At 36.4% G+C, this 24,576-nt stretch overlaps 1 protein-coding gene and 1 long non-coding RNA gene across 2 annotated transcripts; one reads left to right on the top strand and one right to left on the bottom strand.

The window, feature by feature from the left end:
* The first annotated feature begins 13,142 nt into the window (after positions 1-13,142).
* LOC147486953 (protein ROS1A-like) lies at positions 13,143-24,306 on the top strand. Its single transcript, XM_086575083.1, has 20 exons — positions 13,143-14,274; positions 14,461-16,587; positions 16,693-17,055; positions 17,151-17,241; positions 17,663-19,121; positions 19,241-19,320; positions 19,479-19,563; positions 19,645-19,683; positions 19,754-19,797; positions 19,871-19,939; positions 20,043-20,079; positions 20,213-20,295; positions 21,386-21,844; positions 21,985-22,021; positions 22,113-22,170; positions 22,449-22,588; positions 22,678-22,743; positions 22,919-23,033; positions 23,112-23,150; positions 23,732-24,306. Exons 1-20 carry the CDS (start codon positions 13,695-13,697, stop codon positions 23,851-23,853), a joined length of 6,093 nt encoding a protein of 2,030 aa, XP_086431209.1. The 5' UTR covers positions 13,143-13,694; the 3' UTR covers positions 23,854-24,306.
* Positions 19,387-22,007, bottom strand: LOC147486954 (uncharacterized). The gene is made up of 3 exons (XR_015203197.1): positions 21,964-22,007; positions 21,290-21,869; positions 19,387-19,819 (listed from the first exon to the last, which is right to left on the bottom strand). It is a non-coding gene; the product is annotated as an uncharacterized LOC147486954 (long non-coding RNA).
* Positions 24,307-24,576: the final 270 nt, after the last annotated feature.

Genomic DNA, 24,576 nt, shown 5'->3' with positions numbered 1-24,576 from the left:
TTTAATATTATTATTACTTTTTAAACCCTAATAAATAGGGGAAAATATAAAGAAAATAAACGGGGTGTTATAACTACTTGGATGCGAATCTAGATTGCAATTATCCTTCACTAATAAGAGTCAAAACAGTAGATATGATGTGAAAATAGTAAATTTAGAGAATGAATAAAGGAATTAGAAGGGGTTTAATCCGCCATGCGATTCGATTTACTATTAGTTAGTATCGAATCGCTTTGTTAATCCCTAGTGAATACCAAGTCCTCTCGGATCAAAGTTTCACTAGCAAGAGAGTATAGCTCCACCACAAATCTCTTTGGTGGTGGCTCTATACTCTAGTTCTCCATTATGAGTCCTATCTCTAGTTACTCATAACGAAGAACTTGAAGTTCTTATTTGCAAAACAATAATCCTAAAGATTAATCATCCTCACATGGCTTCATTAACACCCTCTAATAGAGGTTTTAACCTTGTGTAATTGGATTATCTATATTAAAATAGTAAATTAATAACATTAACGTAAAGAGAATAATTGAATTGAAGAACTAAAGGCTTTTATTGAAAGGTTTTAATGGTGGCTACAAACTAAACTAATTCTAACCATAAACTAAACTACAATAACATTAAACTAATTAGAGACTAAGGGGAGGAAGCAGGAATAAGTTTAGTCTTAACCCTCTTTATATAGGAGAGAATTATGTTATATTTTTGTGCATGGGCCAAAAAGACGACTTTGGGCCTCTAATGTGAGCCCAAAGTCCATTAGGTTAAGTGTAAAGAGGCCACAACTGTTGGAAATTACTTCAGTGCCTTTTTTTATCTAATTTTATAGTTTTGATTGGAAAAAAGCCAGATCCATTGGAAAGCTTATTCTGAGACGGTCGTTTTGACATAAAGTAGACCCAATTCCTAGGCCCGAGTCCAAATATACGCCCATTTGAAGTTCTATTGACTTTTCTGTTCTTTTTCTACCCGAATTGACTTTGACTTCCCAGCTTTGACTCGACTTGAAAAAGGTTTTTCTTCATGATTCTTGAACTTTAAATGTATAACTTTCTCAACAATCATCTTAACTCGTTTTCCATGCAAAATAGAGTCTTTAAGCACATAAACAGCTTCAAGACCTGGAATACACAAAAACACGTAAACATTTATAACTCTTATTTATTATAAACATAATTGGCCTAAATAGAATACTATTAAGGGGTTTAAACTACAGTTTTTAGTGCTTATCACACCACCCCCAAACAACATTTTGTTTGTCCTCAAGTAAAGATGAGAAATAAAAATATATAAGTGGCAAAAAATGTGATCCTAACTAATCTCATTTTGCGGAGTGCGATTGCATTGACCATATGCAATAAGGCCTTAAACCACTAAGAATTCCCTAGTAGACGAGTTATAGCCTCGTAAGATTTTTCTAGAGAAGATACTCACAAACTTTATTTATACTACAACGACTAAATAATAAAAGTAATTGTCCCCTAATTTTATCTCATAATCTATACATCTCACTAGCATTTAAACAAGGATCATCAATCTAACTCCTAAATTAATACATGCATAATAATCAAATCATCTTAAGATAAACAACTATACAATGAACTATGCTATGAAATGCAATGGCAGGTTCGTTTCTGAAACTTTTGGGTAACGTGCCTAAGTAGGCTTTCACAAGGAATGTGTCAAGACACGTAACACTCTGATTTTCTACTCAAGTTGCTAACTCCAGTGTGCAGTGAGCACATGTTTTCTCACAATCTCAATGACAATCCAAGGAAGTCGAGGTCGATCAAACACATCTACCACTTACTATCACACCAACTTATGTTTAATTAAGTTAGAGGTATTTATTAGGTGATATAGGGCTGAGGTGATGGTTTAATAAGAAACGGAATGGATATTCAAATAAACAAGTCTGAGATAATAGGGTCTTCAATTATATGTAACTAGAGAAAACATTGTTCTTACTTTGCTTCTACACCTAGTTTCCATCCTTAGCCTTTTTTTTTTTTGGCTTTTTGACTCCTTTTATTCTATTTTTGTAGTTTTTATTTTATTTCTATTTCTATTTTTCTTTTCTTTTCTTTAGATGGAAACTTCTTATTTTTTTCTTTTCTGAAGCAACTAATTAATTTTTGGTTTTCCATAGATCTTTCTCTTTGTTTTTCTTACTCATCCAATTTCTCAGACTCATTCAAGATGGATAGGCTTATTTTTATTTTTATTGGTTTTAAAGATGGGTAAAGGATTTGTGGTTGCGAAAATGCTAATGAAAAAGCTCAGTAGGGCGACTAGCGGATAATTACTTATAGGTATGAATTTTTAGCTATATCGATCCAAATAGGGTTTAAATTCTCGCTTAGGATATGGTATGGTGATCAAGTAAGTGGATGTGTGATTTCTCTACTCGGAATTTAATTCTCCCTTGTGTCTTGTGTCATCACTTAGATATTTCACTCTTATTAAGCTTTTAGGCTAGATGCTCACAGGATATGTATTAAGTACTCTAACCTAGGTCTCAGAAAAATAGTGTTAAGTACAATCAAAGATTCTTGCTTAGGATATGGTATGGTGATCAAGTAAGTGGATGTGTGATTTCTCTACTCTGAATTTAATTCTCCCTTGTGTCATCACTCAGATATTTCACTCTTATGAAGCTTTTAGGTTATTAGATGCTCACAGGATATATATTAAGTACTCTAACCTAGGTCTCAGAAAAATACTGCCAAGTACAATCAAAGATGCTCATGCAAGATGTTTGTGAAAATATACAATGACTATTACCTACGTATTAATCTAAGTTTAAAAAATTAAATCCTAATTCAAGTACTACGTGAGATTTCTAGACTAATATCATCATGGAGAAGGGAACAATACCATTATCACTAAGTACATAATATAATATTGTTATGATTTTATACTTTTTATACGATAATTAATACATAATATACAATCTAATATGTCCTTAAATATTTACAATATATTTCTATACCACCCCCAAACAGAATCATGTTTTGTCCCCAAAGTATGGAATTAAAATAAATGATAGAGAGTATCATAGAAACGTGCTTGTAAATGGGAGCACCTAGAAAAGAAGATTAATCTATACTAATATAAAGAAATAAAAACATACGCAACTCCTATATGAGTTCCATGAAATAATAAATATCGCTTGAGACATAAGCGGACTCTAACATAAATAAAATAATATCATATGTTCACAAATTAAGCATGAGCATATCGTGGATCTTATAGGATTAGCTTCCGAAATTTCGCAAAATATTGACATTTCACGAAATTAAAGTACCTAATTACATTATCCATATCAATATTTCAATATTTATAGATGCAATTTTAATACGTAAATGTGCAATATGCTATAATTAAATATACCACCCCCAAACAATTTGGGAGAAGGGGGTGCATGAAATAAATCAATAGCACAATTAAATTACTTAACTAACTAACCTAGAATTCAATAGCATAATTTAATAGACTCGACTAGAGTAAATATGAAAGGCAAAAGTGGCAAAAAGTTTTGAAATGAAAGACCAAAATACTCCACCCCCAAACAAAATTTGAAAACACTTTTTAAGTTTAAAATTTTTTGTTTGGCCTATACTCCATAAAAGTGGTATTGTACAAAACTTTGGTCTTTTAAAGTCAGATTCCTTAGACTTATTAATATATTTTTATGATTTTAACATTTTTAATTTTTATATGTTTGATTTCTGAAAAACAAAATTATGACAAAATAAAATGAAAATGAAACTCACTCCATAGAGAAACACTACGTATACTCAAACAACGAGAAAAAGTGCGAGAGATGAATGCGTGAGTTATATGAAAGGTGCATTCTCATGAAATATGAAATGAAATGGAGTACACCAGAGAATATAATGAGTCTTTTATAGTCAGATACTCGAGACTTTATCTAAAATATATGTATTAACATGTATTTTACCATATATCAATAACCAAAATAGTTGTGGGTATTTCCATAAATAATTATCATAGAATGCACCCCCAAACAGAATCAAGCACCAAGATTTTCTATGACGTGGCGTGGCAGAATGAGAATGAGATATGATAGACCTAGAACCTAATCGAGTGTGTACTCTCTTCTTTTTCCTCCAACGAAAGGGTGTCCAATTGAATGATCGTGAGAAATTGGATGGTTGTGGAAGGTATGTGGGATATGGATAAGTTTTGAAAGGGTATGGTTGTACTGTCTCACATCAGAAAATGAAGGGATCTGGTGGCGTGTCCTTGGGTATTATGTCCTTATTAGAAGGGTTTAGAAAATCATGAATTATAGGAGAAGCAAGAAGGTCAAGTGCAAACTCAAGGTTCCTTTGAAAAGGTAGAGGGAGGGGAACATTGGTGATGGAAGGTGAATGAGGATGTGAGGTGGGTGAATGGTTCTCAGCTAGTGTTCTCAATTCAAGATTATCAAAGGCCTTGAGATATGCAAGACATTCCTCAATAGGTGGGTCAGAAGAATCACTGGGATGGAGGGTGAAAAATTCTTCTTCCGTCATGGCATTAAGGGATGAATGTATGTTAATATGAGGGGACTCGTGAGGTGGAAAATAAGGGTTGCAAAATAGTCGAAGGAAATCTTTCTCGATTTCATCTATGTTCAGGGAGTTGAAATTATGATCTTTGTCTTCGTCCCTAAGAGGGGTATCGATCTACTAGTGTGGGAAGGAAAGTGTCGAAAGCACTAATGTGATATACAAAACTCTCAATGGATTTCACTTTTCCTTCTATAGACAAACCTAGTTGTCCTTGCTTAAGTCTAAACATATTAGCCTCCACGGACAGATTTTCAAAGGAAAAAGTCATTGATCCATCTCGACAATTTATTTGGGCATTAGCGGTTGCCAAGAAATGACGCCCTAAGATGATGGGAATAGAATCATGAGCAACTTCGGTATCAAGAATAACGAAATCAACTGGGTAGTAAAAATCCTAAACTTTAACTAGAATGTTTTCAACTACGCCTTTGGGATACTTAATAGAATGATCGGCTAACTGCAAAGTCATTTTGGTTGGTTTAAGTTGATGGAGACCTAATTGTTTATATAAATAAAAAAGGGAGTAAGTTAACACTCGCCCCTAGGTCTAACAGTGCAGTTGTTATGAAGTTATTGCCTAAGGTGCATTGTACAGTAAGACAACCAGGGTCCTTGTACTTAACAATTCCATTTTGTTTAGATAAAGAGGGATATTGTTCAGTTAAGAAGGCTTCTTTGAGTATGTTGGTTCTCCTTTTCGTGGTGCACAACTCTTTTAGAAACTTAGCGTGTCTAGGTAAACTTTTTGTAGCATCTAGAAAAGGTAGGTTTATAGTCAAATTTTTAAACACTTTCCTAATCTCATCAAAATTCTCATCCCTTTTAGACATAACTAGTCTCTGGGGAAATGGTGGTTTTTCTCTATACTTAGCACAAGGTTCAATAGTATTATTAACCTTGTTTTTATCTTTTGTCGTTTTCCAACTAGGTTTCCATATTGGAACCTCTACAGGTGTAGGATCATCAATTTTTATTTAGGAGTCTTGTAAGGTTTTACTTTTTGGTTGTGGTTGGACTTGAACGTCTATAGTTGTATGGTTTTTAGTTTCTATGACAGTAGTTGGTATGGTTGCATTCTTAGTTTGCGGGCAATCTTTAGGCATAGTCACTTTGTTATCAACTACCTTACCCGAACGAAGGGTAGTGACTGCCTGTAAGTCCCCTTGGTTTATATTACTATTACATTGAATATTGTTTACTTCAAAGGCAGTATTTGTTGACCTAGGATTAGACACATTTTGACCTGAAAACATGTCTGTTTGGTTATTATTTTGGTTAGGAGACAGCTCAAGTACCTTTTGGCACAAGGACTGCATCATATTAGACTGCTATTGGATTACTAGACTTTGTTGTTGTTGGTGTTGTATCATGGTTAATAGTAAGTCTTCTGTGGATGGTTTGGCTGGTTGTGGGGTAATAGGAGGAATGACTGGAAATAAAGCTTGTTGAATGTTTATGTTTAGATGTTGATAGTTCTGGGCCATGGGCACTAAACTACTATTCTGGTCACCTAATTCTACTTGTCCTAGATGTTAGTTAAATTGGTGGAAGTCTGTAGTGGGCCTAATATTTTTATTATTAAAACATAGAGATGTAGGTTGTTATTGTTGATTATAATTAGTGTTTTGCATCCATTGTGTGTTAAGGTTGGTGAAAGCATTATTATCTACAAGTTGTGGTGGCAGTGAACTGTAAAGTAAGGGACTAAAGTAATTGGTATGGTTGGGATTAAAACATACATTACATGGAGGGGAGTTAATGTTCATGACTAGAGTGGGTATCATTTCTTGTTTATGAAAAGGAGGGCATCTACCTTTTTAGTAAGGGATTCAATAAGAGTTTTAAGTTCATGGTCAGTTTTTACCTCAAACATACTGGTTGCCTTAACTGTTGAAGAAGAAGTATTGGAGCGGGAGTAATCATTACCTCCCCAGTTGTTACTTTTCTTGGATTGATTATCTAAGAAGTTATAAGCATTTGTGGCTCCTTTACTTAAGAAATTACCTCCTTTCATGATGTCTAACGTCTCCTTATGGTGTTGGGATAGGTCTTTGAAGAAGGCACGAACTAATGTGTCTTTACCAAGATTATGATGGGGACATTCTACTAGAAAATCAGTGAAATGATTCCAAGCCTCATAAAAGGATTCTTGAGGCTTTTGGTGAAAGAAGTGAATATTTTGTAGCATCTCATCAGTCTTCTGTGGTGGGTAGAATTGTTCCATAAATAGTTCAACTAGTTTTCCCATGTGTCAACAGAATTCGGATTGTGTGCTGTTAGCCAAGCAGCCGCTTTGTCAGCTAGGGTGAAAGGAAACACTCTTTATTTGTTCAGGTGTTATGTTAGGATGATTAAATGTAGTAATTACTTGTTGTATCCTATGTAAGTGTTGATAAGGCTTCTCATGGTCTAAGCCATGAAAAACAAGTAGCAGATTAAATATATTAGGGGGGATTCTAAAATCTCCCGTAGTATCTGCAAGAATTATGTAGGACTCAGGTCCATCGTTTAAAACCTTATAAAAATCAGAGAGGGGTCTCTCTGCTATTTCTTCACCCATTGCTACAAATGTAATGTAGGTCGTGTGTGTGTAGTGATTGGTGAATTTCTAGATAGGCGATTATTTCTGCGTCTATGATAAACTAATAAGGCAAGTTTATGCGTACTAGATCTTAATCTCATACAAGTTTTAAGTCTAATAGGCAATTCCTAACGAGCATGCAAAAATGGCCTGATTATTACTAGAAATATAATCCTCTGACAGTAGATTCGAGGATGTATAAAGGTGTTACCTGGAGCGTCCTTGCTACGCGTATAAATAGCGCCTTCAACAGCCTTGAAGCACGTCTACATTACTTGAACAATTATACGAGTACTGGTCCTAGTACACGGTGTGGATTGTGAAGTCCTGTAAAAAGATTTACCTTATTAGTTTTTAATTTTTTTAAGAAAAAGGCTTTTTACTATGGGCTTCATGTTGGGCCGGATGTCAGGCCTGTGAAAATGGGCTTTTGGTAGTGGATGGGCTTTCTAATTAATATTTAATTAATTAATTTTTTTTGTAATTTTAATCAAACCAATCGGCCAGGTCATTTAGGAATTTGAGGGAGTTTGTCCATGCGTGCACGTTCATTAATTAGATAATCCCAAATTCTTTTAGTTTGCTAGACACCGCTTAGAACGAAGAAAAATAATTTTTAGCATACAAGTACTGTACTGTACTCTTGAGATAAGATTGAAATTAATATTAAAAAATTAATTTAAGCTAATTAACCTAGGACGCGTGTGCGCTTAGAATCTAGTTATATTGGGCGCGTGTCGCACTCAGGGAAGGCAAATTTAGGGGGCGCGCGCGCTCGTGACTTAAAAGTAGGGTTTCAAATCTTCAGGGTCAGGTCACGAGAGGGCAGGGAGTTGGCTGCGCAACTCGTATGCTCTCTTACAGTAGCAGAAAAATTAGCAAAAAGTACGAACAATGTTTTAGTGTGTGATTTGTGAATACTGAAAATAATGTTTTGTAATCTAAACACTCGTAATGTAAACAAACTAGATGGCAAGCGGCGCCATTGAAAAGAGATATTTATCAATTTAATGATGTATACTAGATATTTGATGTCGTGAAGAGTAAATTATGGTGGAAAAACAGTAGATAAAACTCATCAAAATCATGTGATAAAAAGGAGAGTAGTCATGTTCGCTAAACTCTAATTCGTACACTACTTGGATGCGAATCTAGATTGCAATTATGCTTCACTAATAAGAGTCAAAACAGTAGATATGATGTGAAATCAGTAAATTTAGAGAATGAATAAAGGAATTATAAGGGGTTTAATCCGCCATGCAATTCGATTTACTATTAGTTAGTATCGAATCGCTTTGTTAATCCTTAGTGAATACCAAGTCTTTTCGGATCAAGGTTTCACTAGCAAGAGAGTATAGCTCCACCACAAATCTCTTTGGTGGTGGCTCTATACTTTAGTTCTCCGTTATGAGCTCTATCTCTAGTTACTCATAATGAAGAACTTTAAGTTCTTATTTGCAAAACAATAAATCCTAAAGATTAATCATCCGCACATGGCTTCATTAACCCCCTCAAATTAAGGTTTTAGCCTTGTGTCATTGGATTATCTATATTAAAACAATAAATTAATTACATTAAAATAAAGAGAATAATTGAATTAAAGAACTAAAGGCTTTTATTGAAAGGTTTTAATGGTAGCTACAAACTAAACTAATTATAACCCTAAACTAAACTACAACTACATTAAACTAATTAGAGACTAAGGGGAGGAAGCAGGAATAAGTTTAGTCTTAACCTTCTTTATATAGGAGTGGGTTAGGGTTATATTTTTGTGCATTGGCCAAAAAGGATGACTTTGGGCCTCTAATGTGAGCCCAAAGTCCATTAGGTTAAGTGTAAAGAGGCCACAACTATTTGAAATTACTTCAGTGCTCTTTTCGTCCACTTTTACAGCTCTGATTGGAGTAAGGCTAGATCCATTGGAAATCTTATTCCGAGCCAGTCATTTTGACATAAAGTAGACCCAATTCCGAGGCCTGAGTCCAAAGATACGCCCATTTAAATGTCTATTGACTTTTCTGTTCTTTTTCTACCCGAATTGATTTTGACTTCCCATCTTTGACTGGGCTTGAAAAATGTTTTTTTTCATGATTCTTGGGCTTTAAACGTAGAACTTCCTCAGCAATCATCTTGACTCATTTTTCATGCAAAATGGCGTCTTTAAGCACATAAACAGCTTCAAGACCTGAAATACACAAAAACACGTAAACATTACTAACTCTTATTTATTATAAACATAATTGACCTAAATAGAATACTATTAAGGGGTTTAAACTACAGTTTTGGGTGTTTATCACCCACCATTTTCTTTATGAAATTGCTTGTGATTATTAGAGGGTTGTCTCATTCTAGGAACTCGCCTAGGGCCCTGAAAACTCAGGGTTGTCCCTACACGGGCCTACAAGCTAATTAAATATAAGTTGCTTAAAGTAGAGAAGATGAAGATTAATTTGAGAATTGTGAAATGACTGCTCTTTACTTGGTGGAAGATGTCTATGTATTTTATTATTGAGAGGAAACCAATATAACTATAGGTTGGGCCTACTCAAAATGGCGCATCGGCGAGAGTCTTCGGGCTAGATTCCCTTCGGGGTTGATGAGCCTTCGGGCTAGTGTCCCTCCGGGGTTGATGAGCCTTCGGGCTAGGGTCTTTCGATGTAACCAGTGTGGCCTTAACCCTCTAAATAATTCAATATATATATGGGTGAGCAGTTACTCAATTAATTGTTGTGCCAAATATAGAATGTTTGGCATGAGCTAGATCTTATAACAGCCGTTCTCACTGATTATTGGTAGAATGTCACTGCTTTCACAATGTACTAAGATAAATAATGGGCAACCTTAGAATGCAATGTTTGTCTCATGTTATGAAGTATTTGTTGAATGATTGACGATGGTGTCATTGCACTTGAATGATTTTTGCCAAGTATATATTGTTGGAATATGAGGGCATGCGCCCCTTATTTGCTCCATATATAAGGGCGGGTGCCCCCTATATATATTGTTGATGTATGTAATGTCCCACGTTTCTATAAGTGTGGACTATCAGTTTGGTATGCCAAACTAAACCATATCTAGTTTTTTCTATTATCATATATTGGGGTACCTTAACTTGGGTAGGTTAAGTATATATATGAAAACTTTGGGTAGAGTATGTTAACACTCTCTAACCTTTTTCTCCCAACCTCCACTCTTTTCCATTCTCCTTCTTTCCAATTTTCCACATTACAACAATGTCACAACTCTCTTAGCATCTTCACTAACATATCTAATACCACGTGTAGTCTTTTGACTGGAGGATAAACATTGATAAATATATGCACTTTTTGTTTACTAGGTACAAACATATGCACTTACATTAGCACAATTGTATTAGTATTGGTATATGTAATCAATTTATCTAAGAGATTTGCAACCATATTGAGTACTGGTTCTAAATTAGGTGCTCATCAAACCTATCTAACTATTAACTTATTGTGAGTGTGTTCTTTTTTCTTTTTCTATAAAAAAAAACAACGCAACGAATTTATTAATAATATTGTTTTTACGCGGAAAAACGCTTAAGAATAGACATAAAATTAATTAATTTGAATAGTGGTTAAGGAAGGCAAACAAAATTAGCTGAGTCACACTGCATGCACCCTAAAATTTCAAGTAGTGTATTCGCTATAAAATTCCTTTTGTGTAAAATTGAATTTGCATACAGGTGTTTATAGTTCTTCCTAGGTACCTCCAAATTTCTTTCCAAAGGTTGTACAATTATAAAAATTGCAGCAAAGCTTTCACTTAATTTGCTTATTTTTTGTTAGATTGTTTGGTAGTTTGCATGCACGTGTTGATGTTCTTGGAGTTACTCTAATGGTGTTGATGTTCTTGGAGTTACTCTAATGGTATAACCAAGGAACTAAGTTTTGGTTTCGATGACTGTTTCGAGAAGCGCCCAAAAATAAACTTTTGTGAAATTTTTGGAAAATATTGAAAAATCGAACAAAACTATTAATGAAATATTCACTTATATATAGAAACTTTCAATAGACACTCAACAAAAATTTTAAAGAACTTTCGAAAATTTAGTTCCTTGGGTAGGATTAGCTTGCAAATATGGGTGGAATTTGCTGCTGAGTAGCTCAAACTTGGCTAGTTTAAGCTCGGCTCAAGCTCGTTCATTTAATAAAAGAGCCAATGCAAGCTTGAGCCTATAATATTATAGTTTGCTTAATAAACGAGTGAGCAAGGTAAAATTCGGCTCGATAAGCTCAGATACCATTCTTACAGTGTAAAATAGTCAGGCTCGTTTGTGTAAAAAATGAGCCAATAAGCTTGAGCATATATTAAAGCTTGTTTAATAAACAAGCCGAGCATGAGCATAGCAGCTCGATATATAAGCTCGAATTCCACCCCCTACTTAGAACTTGTATCTTCAAGGTGGGGCAAACAACCAACAATGCAAATATTATTATGAAAGTGGAGAAACACGAGAGGCTTGTAGTGTTAACCAACATTTGTTTTATCTCTTTCGCTCATACACTTATCCCAATTTGTTGAATTACTTAAACGATTGTGGAAGCTAATGGAAAACAATGTGATAACTGTTGGTGCTAATGAGTTTGTTTCTAGCTAGGAGGAAATAATTTGATATTCAAAAACCTTTAGTTGAGCCGCCTTAATTGAGTTGAGCGCAAGTTGCTCGCAAGCTACTCAGCTTGTTAACCAACCCTACTTAGAGGTATTTGTTTTTTGCTACTTATACTTGCTACTTGTAAGTACATTTATTTTTATACTTACACTTTTGACACTTATAAATAGCACGATATATCAAAATAAAAGGTCTACCATTTATAAGTAACTGAAAAACAAACACCAAAAAAATAAAATGGTCCACCACTTAGTGTGAGAATAAATAGTAAACACTTATAAGTAGCAAAAAACAAACACCCCTAACTGCCTCTGCGGTTAACGAACAGATTTCTCAGTTATAACCGTTTATTTTTCTTTTTTAAGTCCTCATATGAGGAAAAAATAATATAGTAGGAAGGCAGACGTGGTCACATCAAACTGAGAGGTGATTGTGTGGTATAGAGTTTATGTCTCACACTCTAACCGTATACCCAACTTTTAAAAGGACGAATGAAAACTCTTGTATCTAAAGTTTTCACGATCACATTGATATTTGCGTACCATAATTTTTAAAAGTACTATCTAAGAAACAATCTAAAATGCAAATCAATAGAACTTATAGTCAAGGAATAGGGCTTGTAGTCTTCCGTAGTATCAATTGCACTAGGAGACTACGACCATATATCAGTTACCAAAAACAAAGAGTAGGAGTCTGGACAATATATCAACATCCTATCCCCTTTAAACGCCAAATTGCTCACATGAAATTACAATGAAATTACAGCCATTTGATGGACATCTAATTTTACACGATCGTGTCATGATGTATTCACTCAACTTACATATTGATCACATAATTTTCACCTATGTGCGTGATAAATTTAAGTAGCTTAACAAGATTGCATTCGGATGCACAATAACCATATATCTAGTCTTGAAAATATTACTCTGTAATTTTGTTTTGTATAAAACACAATTTTTACGTGGTGAATTATGCAACTGCATGAATTGATATTTAGACACATAACATTGCAACATTAGATGCTTCATCATAACCATAAGATGAAGTAGTAATAAAACACCATATGAATTATTAAATATATAAACAGCACCGATAGGGAAAACGTGCATACTTTGTTCTTTAGTGAGGGGACCATTTTTCTCTCTTTCTTTAACACCAAAGACTCACGTCTCCGTTAGTCACAACCAATTAATAATTAAAAGAGTAATAAATACACCCCGCATTTATATTTTCTTGATAACAACGCAGTTATTTTCACCGTTTAATTTGACAAGTACACCCTACCAAATGCCAAGTGTCAAAACAAACTCGACAAGTTAGCTACTTTGTTTTCAGTTTGATCACGTGTTTCAGTCTTAGCATGACTCCTCACGCGCCGAGTCTCATGGCAAAGGGCATCTCTGAGAAAACTGATTTAGGCTTGTTTTTAAGTTACCTAAAAAATCAAAACTCCTTTTTAATCCCTAAAAATATATATATATATATGAGATATTGAGATTTGAGAATCAAACTACTTATAAATGCTTTACCAAAAATAGTTCTTGGGTATTAATATTGGTTCTATATATTTTTCCAGTTTCCTTTGAAAGTAGCTGGGTTTGATTGTTGAGATCTGATTAGTTAATGGAAATCTTTTTTTAGCTTGATTACTTGTTATTTATTTTTTTGCTTTCTAGATTTGTAATATCTGTGGCATCATGTTCATCTTCTCATAGACAGATGTTTTGGTTAGGTGAGACAAATGGGAGTTGAAGAATAGTGGTGTTTATAAAGAAACTTTGATTTGCATGCAGAGTTCTGAATTATAACATCTTCATAGACAGATAGACAGAGAGAATTGACTTTTGTTATTGGGGTGGAAGATAAGGATCTGTACTGGTCCTCGAGTGTCCAAATGGATTTCGGCAGGGGAATTTCCATTCAAGAAGAGAAAGGATCGAAGATTCCGGGAACATGGAGCCCTGTTACTCCTGGAAGACCCATTCCGATGAGACCGCAAGCAAACATTACTGAAAGACATGGGAACCAGACAGCTAGATCAAATTGGCTCGACAATGGGGTCCCAACTGAGTTTCATCAAGGAAACACTTTGTTTCCTAATGGAGGCCTAAATACAACTACTACTGATCAGTACAGAGAGGTTAATAATTGGGATTCTGCTGTGGCTTCCAGGAGACTTTATGAGCAAAATGGGTCATCATTGATACAGCCGATGAACAATGGTGCAAAGGATTGGAATTCTATGTGTTATCAGAATCTGTTGGATAGTGTTAATGCAGGTTCAGGGGCCTCTGGGACACAACAGAGAGCACAGAGTAATGTGGCTAGTCCCCATCAATTTCCATTTCCTTTACCCCCAATTGAAACTAACCAGTTCGAAACAAACTCTGCTAACATATTGCTCAGCGACCTGAATTACTCAATCAGCACAAATCAGATGAATGGCGGCTACCACTCACCACAAATGACTCAATGTAAGTGCAACAGTCTAAAAAAATGTCGATTGCAAATAGTTTTCATTTTATTTTATTTTTCCTTTCCCTTTATTATACAAGAAAATAAGTCAAACTAATTTCTTCCACTATAAATATGAAAAGAACAGAAATTTTGTTGGATAATGGAAATTAAAGTACTGTTACTCTACATGTTATTCTCGACAGATGGATTTCCTGTTCCTTACGGTTCTACCTACGACCTTAACTCTTCACCTGAAACAATGGCGGATGCAATCTCAAATGGTAATATATCATTCCCGTCTGCGGCAGTAACAATGGATGAGGGTGATAAAATGCAGAACCACCAGCTTTGTAATGGAATGTCAGAGGGTAGCATGCCATTCTGGTTTGCCTCTTTAGCTCCAGACAAAAGAATGCAGAACCAATCAACTAGTGTAGTGTTAAGTGGTAACACCGCGTTCCAATATGTACCTGCAACACAGGAGGGGAGTAAAATGCAGAACAACCTCAACCTGCCCATTGATGTGAATGGTAATGCAATGATGGGACTCACACTCGCACCTGTGACACCAATTGATGTGAATGGTAATGCAATGATCGGACTCGCACTCGCACCTGTGACACCGGAAAAGGAGGCGAGTAGAATGCACCACCATCAGCTTTCTGAAACAGTGAGTAATTTGGAAGACTGTGGCAGTCCCAAACATAACTATATTGAGCTGCATTCACCAGAATCATGTTTACAATCATTGGTGAACTCATCTACTGCTCCACAGCAACCATTGCCGCCAACATTTGAGTCTACAGCTGCTGTTCTATCTACCCAATTAGAAGATAATCACCAATCAGAAAAGGAAGGAAATGATATTGATCTGAATAAGACTCCACACCAGAAGTCTAGGAAAAAAAAATACACGCCAAGGGTTCTGAAAGAAGGCAAACCAAAAAGGGCACCGAAATCTACAGAGAAGCAGAATAATGTGGAGGGAAGTCAAAAGGTAAAGAGAAAGTATGTGCGTAAAACTCCTGTGAAAGCCACAAGTACACCCTCAACTGATGTGCAGGAGATTAATGAAGTAGATCCGTGTGTTGCACGTAGATCATGTAAGCGATCTTTAAATTTTGACTTGGTGAACCATGATAAAACACTGATTCAGCAGGAGAATGCCTTCAAGAACAATGATAATAGCACTTTCAATAACATCTCAGAAAGTCAAGCACACAGGCAGCGCGCAAGAAATATAGATAGCTCACCAGTAGGCATTGCATTCGACCTCAACCGTTCATCAACACAGGAGATAGAAAATTACATCTCACTGCCTCCTGAAGAACCACAGCCTACAAGGAGGGAATTACTGAGACAAAACTTGGAAATCATGGGCAGGAATACGCATGACCCAGGGACAGCAGTTGAATGTGAAACCAGTGGAAGAAAGGAGAAGATCAGGCAGTCATCTAGCTTGCAAAGCAGTATTCCCCCGGTGTCCACAAACCAATACAAATTGGATAGTATCAGCCATACACCACTGGCTGAGAACAGAGAAGAAAGGGTATCAAAGAGAGCACATTCCCCTACCCCTGAGGACAGTCGACTCCGATCAATGAATCTGATGGGGGCCCATTTTAATGATCTGCAAAGCTATGCTGAGATGCTTTTTCCAGATATTTACAAGAAGAGAAGATCGGAAAAGATCCATATTAGCAGATCCCATGTGGCAAATGATGCTAACACAATGTTTCATACCTCACAAGGAAGCTCCTTCCAACAATGCTATCCTGGCACCAAGTTGTCTTCCCATCAAGGAAACTTCTCTCAGCATTATATTGCTAACGGCGCAGCATACCTTAGAAATGGAGCCAGCATGCCCATTCGTGAACATAACGCTTTGTCCCTACCCACTGAACACAGTCACCACGTGCAAAATATTCTTGCAGATTCAAGCACCGGAGAACCATGCAGAACCACTTTTGATAATCTGAAGACACCCGAGTTAATGCTGACCATTCGCCAGACAGACATAAAGACACGAAAGAGATCTAAAGGGCATACTCGAGTTCGAGATCTGACAACCTTAACTTCACTTGCGCAATACAATAATTTGCACTCGAGTCTACCAGGAAATACTCCATCTCATGACAGAAGAGTAACAGGAACTCAGCACTGGATACAGCCTCCAGCTGTAAATTGTCAAGCAAACTTTAAAATGAAGCAACGTAGCAGGAAAGGATGTAATAGCAATATGGTATGCTTCCCCAATGCTGGTGATATGAGAATCCAAGAACATCAAGTTTTCATAAGTGGAAATCGCCGCACCTCAGCCAAGTCAAAAGGTCTGTCCCCAGTGTAAAAAGACACGATTTAAATGCATATTTAATATTTATATCACTTGCTTTCATTCACATTATAGTAATTTTAGCACCTTTGCTGTGATGCAGGTCCTCTGATAGTCATTCAACAGTTGAACTCTCCATTGGATGACTTGATTCAGAAATTTGAATTCCTAAGTATGAATGGTGGGAGCAACAGATTTTCTGTGAATGAGCAAACTGCTCTAGTTCCATTTAAGGGAGATCACAGGATAGTTCCTTATGAGGGGAAATTTGATCCTAACAAAAGAAAGAAACCCCGGCCCAAAGTTGACCTTGACATGAAAACACAGAGAGTGTGGAATTTTCTGATGGGTAAAGAGGCAACTGATGGTGTTGAAGGGACAGATTTAGAACAAGAATGGGATGAACAAAGGCATGTTTTCCGTGGAAGGACAGACTTGTTCATTGCCCGCATGCATTTAATCCAAGGTACAGTTTTTGTTTACACGTAATACCAGTTTATTGCATGCTTCAGCACAGGGTTCTTTTGGCAGTTAGTAACAACAAATAAAAACTTTTAGCAGGTGATCGAGCGTTTACACCATGGTATGGATCTGTTCTTGACTCGGTAATTGGAGTTTTTCTTACACAGAACGTGTCCGACCACCTCTCTAGGTATGTCAAGAATCTGTAGTCAATAACAGAACCGAATTATCTTAAATATATATGAGATGGATTCAAAACAAAAAGTTCTACACAACATCCGTCTGTAAACCTACCTGATGAGATCATCCTAAACAAAGTTCGGCTTGTTTGGACATTTATAAAATTTTAGAAAGAGGCTTGCATGTTGAAAAGTTGTAAACCATTATGTCTCCAGAAGTTTTTGACATTTGCGACCCTTTCTTTTACATGTTACAAATGTCCAAACGAGCTAATTCTTTTGTGGATGTAGGGAGGTCGTATCCCCCAAAATCTGGCCCTTAATCTATCTTGTACTCTTCAATGATGGACCTTGTATATGAAAACCTGTCTGCATGTGGTTGTTTTTGTGTGAAAGTCCTCCAGTGGCTCATCCTTATCCTTCCTTTTTCAGTTCTGCTTTCATGAACCTCGCTTCTCGTTTTCAAAAGCATACAAGCAATGAAGAAACAGACTGTCAAGAAGGAACAGAAATGTACGTGGAAGAACCAGAGGTGGCTATATTAGACTTGGGGAACTCTGAATGGTATGGAAAGATGCCAAGTGAACCAGTCAAAAGCCAGGACAGTCGGTGTTTGTTTACACTACAAGAAGCAGAGAATATAGGAGACAGAGAAACGGGTAACAGCAGTGAGTCAATTGAAAGCACCACAAGTGGCTGCTTTTCAGGCATTTCCGACAAGAAACTTGATACGTGTGAAGGCAGGCATGACATGAGTGAAGACCCTCAAACAAAATCAGGCATTCTAACCACAGGAATCAGCTGTGCAAGCTCTGAAGAAGCAGTGGACAGAAGAACAATCGAATCAGAAAACTCAGGTATTTCACCCCAAAATTCTGCAGAATCATCCTTACTTCAAGTAACTGTTGGAAACATGAATGAAGAGAAGGGAAGTTCGACATTGTCAGAGGACGGAAGAGCATTGGAAGAGGTAGTTTCGTCCAAAAGCCCTGTCAATTCATTTATCTACCAGAAAAAAGAGGTTATCAATTCATGCTCGGGCTCCAACTCAGAGGAAGAAGATCCAACTAATAGGTGTAAGCCCAACGGTTTCACGAACTCTACTACTTTTATGGAACTTCTACATATGCAAGATCCAACAGTTCCACCGCAGTGTTATAATACTGGAAACAAAGGCTTGTTGATAGATTTGAACTCTACAATTTTCCCCAACCACTCTGAAGCTAGAGACTCCAAAAAGATATCAAACCACAACGGAGATGTAAGGGAAACACTTCAAGAGAAGATGTCATTAAATTCTCAGGCAGCAGCTGTAGGTACCCCATACTCGTCGTTGAACATGTCATCAGAGCATCCAATTATCAGCTCAGAACAAGAATCATGTCTTGAGAAGCAACTAAACTCATGGAAAAATCATCAATTGGAAACCAACAAGACTCTAGGGGACCAACCTACTGAACCTGAAATCCTCGATGCATTTTCTCAAAGAAGGAACAGCACAATGCAGCAGGCTGGTTCAAATTCGCCAAATTTTTCAGGGGAGACATTGGATGTAGTAGAAAGTATGCACCTGTTAGATAAGAAAAATTCCACAGAAAATACCGATGCTGAGTCAGTAATGAAAGAGCGAGTCCCTTTATCCAAAAAGTTATCTCATGAAATTACCACCGGCACTTCTAAACCTAGTGGAAAGCCTGGGAAGGAAAAAAAAAAAGCAGTTGACTGGGATTATTTAAGAAAGGAAGCATATGAAAAATGTGGCAAAAGAGAGAGGAACCCCAAGACAATGGACTCACTTGACTGGGAGGCGGTGCGCTGTGCAGATGTAAAGGATATTGCTAAAGCCATTAAAGAAAGAGGGATGAACAACATGCTTGCGGAGAGAATCAAGGTACACAATTTTCAGCTGAGGGAAGTTAGTTTTCAATCAACATTCCAGATTGTTGGCAGACAGATAATGCCAGACTTCTTATCTAAAGTTGAATATGTATTCATGGCTATTCTCTGCAGGATTTCCTTGACCGGCTTGTTAGAGAGCATGGAAGCTTGGACCTTGAATGGTTAAGAGATGCCCCCCCTGACAAAGTAAAGTAAGTAGCAGATATCTAATATTTACGTGGTATGCACACAAATTCATTTACTGCAAGATTCTAGCATTTCAGTTGAAGCATCATTTAAGCAGGTCAATAACATATCTTTTATAACATATTTTCGTTTTTCAACTATTAATAAGTTGAATCTTTTGAAGGGAGTACCTATTAAGCGTAAGGGGATTAGGACTGAAGAGCGTAGAATGTGTCCGACTCTTGACCCTGCATCACCTTGCTTTTCCAGTAAGATTCTTATAGAAACAGCTGTGCAATTTTGCGTTATATACAAGCAGTAGCCTCACCTTTGCTAAAATATTCTTTAAGGTTGACACAAATGTTGGACGATTTGGAGCCTGCTGTAGTGTTTCCTTCCCTCCATATGACTAGGATGGGTTTGTCCATCTTGGTGTTATGTCCCATGGTAGAAAGTTAGATCCAACCACTACCAGAATCACTTCAACTGCATCTTCTAGAAATGTAAGTCTTGTGGATGCATATTCTGAAAAGAAAGATTATTCATGAGTGGACTAATTTTATCATATTTGTGTAGGTATCCAATTCTGGAATCTATACAGAAGTATCTTTGGCCGCGGCTATGTACACTTGATCAAAGAACATTGTAACTTTCTTTCAAAAACTAATTTTCAAATTATATTAACATGTATCCGACTTCTTTTACAACTTATAAATGCTTATACTGAATCAGTGTCGCTTAACTACAGGTATGAGCTCCATTACCAGCTTATTACATTTGGAAAGGTTTGTTACTCCTTCAAGGATTCTAATGTGATTTTACTTCATATGATCACAAGAAGTATTAGTTTAGGATTTACCGAGTATCAAGACGGTGGAAAGAGCTAATTAGAATTTGAATTATTCGACTGCAATGCAGGTCTTCTGTACAAAGAGCAAGCCAAACTGCAATGCCTGTCCAATGAGAGCAGAGTGCAAACATTTTGCAAGCGCATTTGCAAGGTCAGCTCCTAATCTTTGTGCAGAGTGCAGAATCAATTTATTTGGGTATTATTCATTGGACATTGGTAAATGTTGAGAGTTTGCAGATAGGTATATACAGAAGACGCCTTTTTCTTCAAGTGATAAATCAAGCAAAATATATATTTAGCAAAAAAAAATCAAGCCAAAAAATGATTGTGAGATTTTGATGTCTTGCAGAATATGATACAAACATTTCAACTAGTCAAGAGATGATGAGGTCCACCAAATGAATATAATCATTTAAGCAATATATGTGATATGAAAATATGTAAAGGGAAATATCAGGTCAAGCGTCACACTACAAAAAGTGTGTGATTTAGAGCTTGGAAATGTTCTGCTGAAACCAGATAAGAGTGGAGGTTAATAAAAACTTCTTACTATTATGTAGAAAAAAACTTCATTGACAAGAAGGCATATAACACCAATCACGAGAAAGAGTAAACATGCATCTGCTTATGAACTAGGTTGTAACCGCTTATGAACTCACACTATGCCATCCCACCACCTGCTTCCTCAGCAAGGGGCTAGGGTAAGACAGGGCCGCCCAAATCAGAGAGCAATGTATCCCATGTAAAATCTTAATGTTTTATAAACAAAATCCTGAATCTTTAGCCTCCTAAAAACTGGATATCGACCTAAACCCATAGTTTCATTCCATCAATTAAAAGACTTTGGCACAAAAATCTGAAATAAAAAAAGCTCACAGTTTTATATCCTTTGTAGTAGTATATTATTGTAGCAGTATATTACTTGTAGTGGTATCAAAAAATCTTTATCCTTCTTCAGCTACTAGTGTTAAACAAATTATTGTAGTAGTATATTACTTGAATTTGATTAAAGTTCCTTCACTCTCCTAATTCCTAAAAGCTTCCAGTAGTTCTTGTTAATTTTTTTCTTTATAAGAAGTTAATCATAAGATTTAGAAATTTAGTAGAGTTCACAAAGAGGAAAGAGGAATATGCACGAGACTTACCCTCATTTCTTTGAGGAGTATGCTACGTGAGCTGAACATGGCATGGTTGTAAAATATTCCTTCATACTTCATATGACTAGTAAGTCTTGAATACAGTGCGAGGCTTGCCCTGCCAGGGCCAGAGGAGAAAGGTGTTGTGAGTTCAACAATTCCAAATATGGCCAATCAGAATCAAGCTGCTGCCAACCAAACTTCAGCTGTGAGCATTTCTCCAATGCTACTTCCTCCTCCAGAACAAAATATACTCTCTGAAACAATAACCAGAATAAAAAGCAGTGAACCTATCATTGAAGTACCTGCGTCGCCAGAACCTGAATGTCATGAAGTACTAGAAAGTGATATAGAAGATGCCTTTTATGAGGATCCTGATGAAATTCCAACCATCAAACTCAACATAGAAGATTTTGCATCAAACTTACAGAATTATATGCAAAAGAACATGGAACTCCAAGATGGTGACGTGTCAAAGGCTTTAGTAGCTTTAACTCCAGAAGCTGCTTCTATCCCCACAGCAAAGCTGAAGAATGTGAGCCGACTTAGAACTGAGCATCAAGTGTAAGTAGTTTATTGGTTGCACCGTCTTCATACATGCACACGATTTACAATTGAGAAGTTGAGAAAATAGTAATATCAGAGTTAGTAGAGAGAAGCTTGTACTCCCAGTAATAACTTACACTATCTTTTGCTGGCTGTAGCTATGAACTTCCAGACTCGCATCCTCTTCTGAAAGGGGTCAGTTATTTCTATCCATTAGTCACTTTGAGGGTAAAACTTGCATGATCTATATGAAAACTTTTAATTGGTTTAAGTTTCTGATTTACAGATGGATAAAAGAGTTCCTGGTGAAGTTTGTTCGTATCTTCTTGCCATATGGACACCAGGTAAGCATCTATTACTATAAGGAGGTAATCCCATTAGAATCCAATAAAACAGTTTTTGTGTTGGTCACTTGCATAATAAAGCATGTGATATGTCAAACTTACCTAAATAAGAAAACAGTTCTTTGTTATTTGGCCATAAAAGATTGCAGTTCACTCGTTTGCGTGATTACACATTCATCAAAGCACAACAACCATTTCATGATATTGCTAACAGAGATTTTAGACAGACAACTAATATTTTACCAACATTTTGCAACTAATTCTGTACAAAATGTCAGGTGAAACTGCTGAATCCATTCAACCACCTGAAAGATGTTGCGGTTCACAAATATCAGGTGACCTATGCAGTGAGAAAACATGTTTCTCATGCAACGGTATACGAGAAGCAAACGCACAAACAGTCAGAGGAACACTTCTTGTAAGGATATACAACTGTGTTCTTGTAGAATCCAAATGTCTATCTGATATGTAGGTGTATTTATATTCACACTTGTTACGCATTGCCAGATACCAAGCAAGACGGCGATGAGGGGCAGTTTTCCGCTCAATGGCACTTATTTTCAAGTTAATGAGGTACTCCTATACTAAACAAAGGCATAGCTGAGCAAAAAAAAAAAAAAACAAAGGCATAGTATAGAATGCCATTGCTAGACACCTAGTTCATATTCTCTGACATTTTTCATTCTATATCATCAAATAATTCAATCGGGTGTACATGTTTTCTGAAAGAACCAAAATTTTCGTGTAGGTATTTGCTGATCACGCTTCTAGTCTTAAACCAATTGATGTTCCAAGAGCCTGGCTATGGAATCTGCCACGGCGAACGGTTTTTTTTGGCACCTCCATACCAACTATATTTAAAGGTATGATTCATTTTTAGCAGTCCAGCCTTTTATTTCATTATTGGGAAAAAAAACTAATTTGACGATTTTTTTTGGTAGGCCAAACAACTGAGCAAATTCAAAATTGCTTTTGGAGAGGTATGAATGATAACCCTTGTCATTACACCTATTAAAGCATGTCTATGATTTTGAATTTTGAAGCCCATCATCTATCATATGCAAATGAAGAATCCATAAGTGAATAAATAAGTTGGGATTAATTATTGTACGGAAGACAATAAACCTACTTTGCATGCAATAAATTTCTGTACAGCTTCAAGCGCAACAAACCTCTAGGTTATCTATACAAAATGGAAACGCCTCTGACTGACCATTCTATAGTTGGCCTATTATCATTTTTCATCGACTGACTGCTGCACATCTGAATTGTAGTCGGCTACAGTGATCAGTGATTGATTCCTACTATTCTTTCAAAGGAATATGAAAATCATCCATTGTAACCCCCCACCCAAAAAATAAATAAATAAATAAACGTGAAACAAAACTGAGATAAACCCTCTGACTCAGGCAGAATACTAGTTTCCAGCTTTTATATGTAGGATAGATTTTAGGTCCGGCTTAAGAAAAGTTTTTGATGTTATCTCAACTTCTCTTGGTCTAAGATTAGAAAAAACCTACTTTAGCTTTTGTTGTAGTTTCTGAAATTAAATATGATGCAGGGTATGTTTGCGTAAGGGGGTTTGACCAAAAAACTCGTGCACCACGGCCTCTGTTAGCTAGGTTACACTTTCCAGCAAGCAGGTTGGCAGCAAATATTAAAGCAAAAAGAATTGAAGAGTAGTCAGTGGTTTGGAAGAAGTTGGTGAAGACGACCAGTTTGGAAGAAATCGGTGAAGGCGACTAGGATGTATTCGATGTCAGGGAACTGACCAAAGTTGCTACACAGTTAATGGCAACTTCAGTATGGGAGGCCATTCGGCAGTAATGATAAGCACAGAGTTCTTGGATACTGAGAGTGAGAGAAAAAGAGAGGAGGCAAAACTAATGTATAAAGATCCCATAAGAAAATGGGTTGTAGTTTTACATAGTCAACAGTAAGATGATTAGTTCATTTCTGCTCGACATCGAGCCATTCATCCAACAGGTAGTTGACGTCACATGGATGTCAGGTGGGAGTAATCAGCTCTTTCTTCCCATTTGATTTTTAGTGTACAGTCTGCTAACTTAGCAAAATAAATTTATGTGTATCACAGGGAGAGGAGGTATTTGCCTCTTTATTCCCATTTGATTCCCACTGTACATACTGACAAAACCAACTCCACCTTTTTCTCTCTCTCCTAGATTTGATCCCATTGCAAACCGAAATGAATTATCACTACCTAAACAATGAGTTCTACTTTCTAAATTTCTTTTCATAGTGTCTCGAATTGTTTCTCTGACCTCTTTCAACTCTAAATCTATGTAACCAAATAGTAAATACCATGTCAAGGTTTCTTCACATCTAGTCAAGTAACAGACCTAATCATTCTAATCTCCTACAAAACAACTTTTCGTGTGACCACAA

This window comes from Coptis chinensis, chromosome 7, assembly GCF_015680905.1.
Source record: "Coptis chinensis isolate HL-2020 chromosome 7, ASM1568090v1, whole genome shotgun sequence".
Classification (NCBI taxonomy): domain Eukaryota; kingdom Viridiplantae; phylum Streptophyta; class Magnoliopsida; order Ranunculales; family Ranunculaceae; genus Coptis; species Coptis chinensis.
The sequence above is the reverse complement of the archived record's forward strand: the minus strand, read 5'-3'. Positions and strand labels throughout refer to the sequence as shown.

Coding starts and splice junctions, on each gene's coding strand:
- LOC147486953 (XM_086575083.1), top strand. CDS start 13,695: ATGGATTTCGGCAGGGGAATTTCCATTCAAGAAGAGAAAGGATCGAAG. Junction 19,940..20,042: donor ACACTTGATCAAAGAACATT/GTAACTTTCTTT, acceptor GCTTAACTACAG/GTATGAGCTCCATTACCAGC. Junction 23,034..23,111: donor CATACCAACTATATTTAAAG/GTATGATTCATT, acceptor TTTTTTTGGTAG/GCCAAACAACTGAGCAAATT.